We start from the raw sequence: 6,685 nt of genomic DNA, 5'->3' as shown, positions 1-6,685 counted from the left end.
GCGAGCATCTCTTCTCTCCTTCCTGTATGTGCCAACGGCTGAGCCATCTCAAGGGCTCCTGCTTTGAGTTTCAAAGGTAGACAGACTCAGGGTCAATCACCTGTCATATATCAGTCTCCCAAAACTAAGCTAAGGTGGATGCAAACTTCTGGCTTCATCACCTGAGGTAAATCATGCAGGCTAGGTGGCGATGTTATGGTGAGAGAGAGGTCAAAGACAGACACATTCACAGAAGGCGGCATGAGCAGCTAAGGGAAGAATGGGGCTGTTTCCAGACGGACTCCGGACAGCAGCAGGCGCCACTGATGGGCAAGAAGGTACCATAAAAACCCGTGATAGGTAACCTGAATGAAGAATTGCTGTGGGGATGTGGTGGAAGCGGACTCCATGCCACATGCCCTCTAGGAGCTTTTGAATTTGAACCATGGGTCTCTTCCTTATCCAAAAATAAATATAATGTGGATTTCATTGGCCACCACCCAATGCTGTTCATAACACTTGAGCCAAAAGAGAGCCCGCCTAGAGCTCCAATGCGATGTGCAGAGCCTTTGCCACAGCTATGACAATCCAAGTCCTAAAGAGGAGTCTGTCTGCAACTGTCATTATCCACTGTCCCCTCTTACTTAGCTGGGATACACACCATTTATTTAAAAATACCTTTATTTCGATCCCACTGATTCGCTCACATATCACATTCACACAGACACATACAGACACACACACACACACACACACACACACACACACACACACACACACACACAGCTTTCAAAAACAGTCTTTGGTTTTCTAAAATTTCTGCCTTGTCCTTGGCCACCTTGGCCTAGATGGCTAGATTGGTCCTTGTGGCTCTCGAGGGTGAGCCCTGTATCCAGGCCATTGTCCTCTGGTCCCTACACGAAGCAGGAGTGGTTTGGGCTTCTGGAATCTTCTCCCCTCTCCAGCTAGGGACTGGCTCGAGGTCTCTTTCTCTGGAGTCCTTCTTGGAGAAAACACTGTGGGGACCCCAGGTTCATCTCCGAGGCCCTCGGAGGGGGGCTACACCCCTCACTTTCAAGCAGCTGCCCCCCAGGTCACGACGGCTGCCCTGCAGGAGAGAAAGAGGTGTCAGGAGGGTGAGTCAGGAAGTTTGTGCGGAGCAACAGAGGTTTAGTGAGTTCAGCCACACAGCAAACTTTCTGTTGAAAAGGCAGAGGAGACTCTGGACTAACAGGGAGCAGCATGGAGTGACACTGTTTAGGGACAACAGCAAGGTCAGAGGGGAGCAAATGCCACTTGGGGAGGAAGTGTGTGTACGCATGTGAGCCATTGCTATGGGTACCTCTCTCCAGAGGGGATGTCAGGGGCACCTTCCTTTGCAACAGTTTACACTGCTCGCTCCTTCCCCACCTGACAGGCTGTTCCTTAAGGAATCTAATGCATGCCGGGTGTGCTGGCACCCTCCCGGAAGCCTAGAATCTCAGAGACAGGTTTATCCATGAGTTTGAGGCCAGTCTCGTCCACATAGTGAGTTCCAAACTAGACAGAGCTACACAAAGAGACATTGTCTCACAAAACAAAACAAAACAAATTCTACATATTTAATATGCATATTTTGGGCAGCAGGTGCTGGGGATTGAACTCAGAACCTCCTTGGACATGCTAAATACATGTTCTACCACTGATCTATATCCCAAGGCCACACAATTTTCAAAATACACCAGAAAGTGTATTTATAGCAAAGGGCAAGTTCCTAGCACTTCCAGCGGCTGCTTGGGAAGTGTTTGTGTGTGCGTGCATCTGTGTGTGCAGATGCACGCACACACACACACACACACACACACAGACGCGCATGCACATTCACACATGCACCCATACGTGCACGCGTTCATAGCCTCTGCCTAGGCTACCCAGAAAGCAGGTTTCTGGCTGCCTTGCCTTCACTCAGGGTCTCTCCGGTGCAGGAAGAGTATACCCTCAGCTCCGGTCTGCAGAGGAAGATTTCTGTATGAATGATACTACCTCCACTTGTTAGGGACATCCCTGGAGTAAACCAAGGAGGAAGGCATCCCTGTCAGACTGGGAGCCCAGGCAGTGTCTGGGAAGGGCTTTCTTCCAGCCTGCGGCCAGAGCCCTGCAGGTGCCAGTCAGTGAGGTTTCAAGCTAATGGTAGCAATCCCTGAAGCTACCTATCCTTCAGCCTTGCCCCTCTCACCAATATGCTTAGATTGGACATAGACCTTCACTGAGTGCCAGAGAGCTCCCAGCCCTGCCACTGTCTTCTTCCTTTCCTTCTGACAGTACATAGCTATGTAGCCTAGGTTGACTTTGAACTCCATATCCTCTGGCTTCAGCCTTCCTTTGTCTCAGGGCTGGGTTACAAGCCTATGCCCCATGCCCGGCTTGGTACTTCCCCTTTTGAGGACTCCAGTGTTGAGTAACTGACAATAGCTGTTTAGTAAGAGTTGGGGAGAACCCCACGGCCTGTCAAGCCACCCCACTTTCAGGCCCCATATAGAATGAAATAGCACAGTAAGTGCTCAGTCTACTGGGAGTGGCTGATCTGGTGGTGACCTCAGTGGACTATCTGGGAGCCCGGCCTCTGCTGCCTCCTGCCTCTGCCCCAGCCCAGGTTGGGGCAGATCCATCCAGATGTGATCCCAGCCTCCCTGGGGGCTCTCTGGGCCCAGGGACAGTCTGTTCATTCACAGGCAGGGCTATTTTGAGGGCCGAGGCCATGGTCCCAGCAGAGCCTGGGGCTTGGGCTTCTCAGACAGACTCTGGCAGGAGTAGCTAAGAAGGGTGGATGGGGCGGGGAGAGGGGGGATAGGGGACAGAATACTACTTCCCGACTTCACTCTTAGGTTCTCAGAGGCAAGAACATCACCTTCTAACCTAAGTCTGGAGGTCTTTCAGGGAATTGGCTTCTGTGGGAAATGCTGGGGCAGTTTATTTTCATGAGCCTCAGTTTCTTCATCTATGGAATGGACACCCTCTCGGGTGCGCAGTGGAATGTGAATACAGCTATGCCCACTGCCAAGAACCCTGAAAAGAGGTTCTAACCAGGTCCAGCGTGAGACACTCCTGCTCTAAGGGAGCTGGCTCCCTGCTGGACGGAGCCTCAGTTTCCCCACCTGTTAACATGGTAGGTATTACTTTACAGGCTAAAGAAGCTAACACGGGTGGCACACACTAACAGTAAAACTCTTCCTGGGTGCTACTGGGAACAGAAGCCACAACCTCATTTGTGGTGCCAAGTGTCCTACTGCTGACCTATAGGTCCTGCCCTCATTTTACTTTTCAAGACAGGATTTCACGAAGTTGCCCCGCAGGCCTTACTCGTGGGATCCTTCTGCCTCAGCCTTCTGGCTCGTTAGGATTTCAGGCCTGAGCCACCATACTCTCCAAGATGAGCTTAGTCAATAAACTTTCATAGTACGATTTCCAACATCCTCCAATGGCACCCTGTCAGCTCCCTTCTGTTGAGCTGGGCACACCAATAGCGAAGAGCTTCACAAAAGGGTCCTGTTCAGCTCTACTCCCAGGTAACAGAGGAAAAACAGGCAGAGACAAGAGTCCACGTTCCTCTCAGTACTGCTACCAAAGAGGTAACCTTATCTCATCCCTGAGCTGTAGGAAGGAGCTGTAGGGGACGCGTCCGCCCATGGCAACCCCAACCCCAGATCATTAAGGATCAGAGGGAAGGCATGGCCTGGGACACATGGAGTGGGGTCTGGGACCTTGGAACTTCTTGACCTCAGAGCTCAGAAGTGTGTAGGGGCTCCCCAAAACATCTGGCATCTTCCAGATAAGTCCTGGAGGGGCCAGCACTGGCGAGGATCACCCCCCTGGCCTATTCCCAGAGGAGCCTGTGTGACTGAGCATGGCTTCTATAACCAAATTTGGTTGGGTTCTTAATCCCACAGACAGATTCCAAGGCAGCAGTCAGCCTCAGGCCAGGCCCTATGAACTATGGGACGGTCCCCCGGCCCACAAAGGAGCCCCCATTCTGACTGCTGAGGTGGAGGGCACAGATGCACTTGTCTGCAGGCGCAGGGCCCTCCTTATGCCGCCTTTCCCACTTTCCAGTTAGCCAGGCCAGAGTACCAAAGTCTTCTCTGTCCAATCAGGTTGGGGGTGGCGGGGCACAGGGCTTCTTCTCGGACTGCTAAGGGGCCTTAACGAAGAGTGAGAGCTCAGATCAGTACTTGGAAGACTCCTGTCACTCCGGTGGTCTACCTCTGTCTCTAAGATCTTCCTGCTTCTTTGTCTAGACCAGCAGCTCTCAACCCGAGTCTCTCGACCCACCCCTTTGAGGGTGGAACAACCCTTTCACAGGGGTCACATATCAAATATCGACATTAGGATTCATAACTAACAAAATTACAGTTATGAAGTAGCAAGGGAACAATTCTATGCTTGGAGGTCACCACAGCATGAGGAACTGTATTAAAGGGTGGCAGCATTAGGACAGTTAAGAGCCACTGCTCCAGACCAAGACTGCAATCCCCAGGTCCTCCTACCATGCATGTTCTAAATCACCCTTTCCCACCCCTTCCCACATGCCTGCCTCTGTTTCCACATCTTTTAGGAATTTAATACACAAGCTTCTCAGTCTCAAATCTGGGACTGGGCTTTGCCTGGGCTCTCAAAGTCCTATCGAACCACGGTATCTTTTTCTTCATCCTCCTGGCTCTGATGCTATACTGGGGGCGCCTGACTGGCTTGTGAGTAGGGCCATACCTGCTTATCTGGGCACATTCTCAGAGCCAACAAAAGCCAGGGGCTGGGTGGTTAGGGACAGATAATCTGGATGAACGCTAACAGGCCTTAAAGTAGTACTGTGATCTGCCCAGTGAGCCTTTGTGTCCCAGATGTAGACCTGAAGGCCCACCTCTGACATCCTGCCCCAGTCTGGGGCATTGACAGGGACCCTCAAATGCATACCAGTCATGAGGTTAGAAGACTAACTCAGAGAAATTGAGGCGATGGAGGGCTGGAAGATAGCCTGGGTGTTTGAGCCAGAGGACTGGTCTGAGGCCAAGCCACTGAGGCCTTCCCAGGATGGAGCTATGGGAACCAGTGAGCAGAGCTGAAGGGGACTGGATACAGTCCCCATGATCTTTCCCTCGCTGGCTATGGAAAGCAAGTCTAGATTCTCTGAGCTTCAGTTTCTCCAGGTGTAAACATTAGCTGCTGATTTAACTCAGGCAGGCTTCCTTAATGCAAGGCAAGCTCAGGTTGGAAAGGGTGAGAGCCTCGGGCCAAGCAGGCCTATGTGAAGTTTTGTCTAAGAGGGCCCCAGAGACTTCTGCTGCTCCCTAGTGCCCAGCCAGCCTCTTAACTTAGACACAAGCAGACAATGGTGTCCCCTCCTAACCCCTGGGGGCTGGGCACTCTTCAGGAACCCCTTTTTGCACATAGGTAGGGTACCCAGGCTCTAGAGTACAGGTATTTGTACTGATGCTCTTGGTCAGGTCTTAGGACCTGGAACAATTTATTAAAGATGTTAGCTCAGAGTGATACCTACCTAGTAACCCCAGACCCTGCTTCCTGTAAATGTGGACAGTGCTTTACCTGAAGTGCCACAGGGATAATTGAGGGGACAACAGAATACCTGCCCAGAGGGCGAGCATCAGGCATCGAGGAAGGTCCCAGAGTTTAGACACCTCTTAAAACGCAATTAAGTCAGACCGGAGCTTCTAGGCTCCCCTCTACCCTTTCTGTTTGGGAGTTAAGCAAGAGATTCTGCTCCACTTTAATCCTAGGGTAGGAGACACTGTCCCCGCGAGGTCTCTTCCCTTAGCTTCCACGGGGGTCCCTGACTCCCAGGAGGCCGGCTCTGAAAGACGGTTTGCCGGGTTGCAGCAAGCGCCGTGCACTCACCCCCTTGCGCTGGTTGCTGAGACAGAAGGTGCAGATGGAGCGCGGCTGACGGCCGTCGGCGGCAGGGACCGCGCTCTTGCCACCGCCCGCCGCGCGGAAACACGGCTGCCCATCGTCTGCCGCGTCGCCCAGCAGCAGCACGTTGGCCAGGTGGGCGATGTAGCTGGACGCCAGACGCAGCGTCTCGATCTTGGACAGCTTTCGGTCCACGGGCTCGGTGGGGATGAGCGTGCGCAGGGCGGTGAAGGCCGTGTTCACGCTCTGCGTGCGGTCTCGCTCGCGCGCGTTGGCCGCCTGTCGCTGCCGCACTACCACCACGGGGCCCGCGCCGCCGCTCGCCCGCCGCCCGCTCCCGGGACCCGGACCACGCCGTGCCGCCTCCAGCCCTTCGCAGCAGCCGAACGACTGGTCCGACGCGTCGCTCTCGCTGCGATTCTCCTCGTCCTCGCTCAGCAGCCGCACGTCCGGGTACAGCACGTGCGCGCCGACCGGGCGCAGCAGCGCGAACGCCATGGGCGCCCGGCCGCGGGCCTCCGCTCGCCTGGTCCCCGAGCCGCCGCCCCCGGTGTGCGCTCCCGCGCGCTCCCACGGCCGCGCTGGTCGTCGCCTTATAGCCCGGGGAGGAGCCAATCACGAGACGGCCCCGGCGGGACCAATAGAACTCCCCCCTGCTCCGCCCCGCCCTGGCTGATAACTATGCTCCTGCCTCTGGGTCCCCCAAATTGAGAGTGGCCCCCGGAGCTCCTGGCCCTCACCTAAAGTTCTGAATTTGAGCTGTCCAGGCGTGCAGATCTGGATTCCTAAGAGACCGCTTGCAGGT

At 54.2% G+C, this 6,685-nt stretch overlaps 1 protein-coding gene across 1 annotated transcript; it reads right to left on the bottom strand.

The window, feature by feature from the left end:
* Positions 1 to 642: 642 nt before the first annotated feature.
* Positions 643 to 6,435, bottom strand: Tcf15 (transcription factor 15). The gene is made up of 2 exons (XM_032902395.1): positions 5,866 to 6,435; positions 643 to 1,087 (listed from the first exon to the last, which is right to left on the bottom strand). The coding sequence occupies exons 1-2, from the start codon at positions 6,376 to 6,378 to the stop codon at positions 1,013 to 1,015; spliced, it is 588 nt and encodes a 195-aa protein (XP_032758286.1). The 5' UTR covers positions 6,379 to 6,435; the 3' UTR covers positions 643 to 1,012.
* Positions 6,436 to 6,685: the final 250 nt, after the last annotated feature.

Source organism: Rattus rattus, chromosome 5 (genome assembly GCF_011064425.1).
Source record: "Rattus rattus isolate New Zealand chromosome 5, Rrattus_CSIRO_v1, whole genome shotgun sequence".
Lineage (NCBI taxonomy): Eukaryota > Metazoa > Chordata > Mammalia > Rodentia > Muridae > Rattus > Rattus rattus.
The sequence above is the reverse complement of the archived record's forward strand: the minus strand, read 5'-3'. Positions and strand labels throughout refer to the sequence as shown.

Coding starts and splice junctions, on each gene's coding strand:
- Tcf15 (XM_032902395.1), bottom strand. CDS start 6,378: ATGGCGTTCGCGCTGCTGCGCCCGGTCGGCGCGCACGTGCTGTACCCG. Junction 1,088..5,865: donor TCAGCAACCAGCGCAAGGGG/GTGAGTGCACGG, acceptor TCTCTCCTGCAG/GGCAGCCGTCGTGACCTGGG.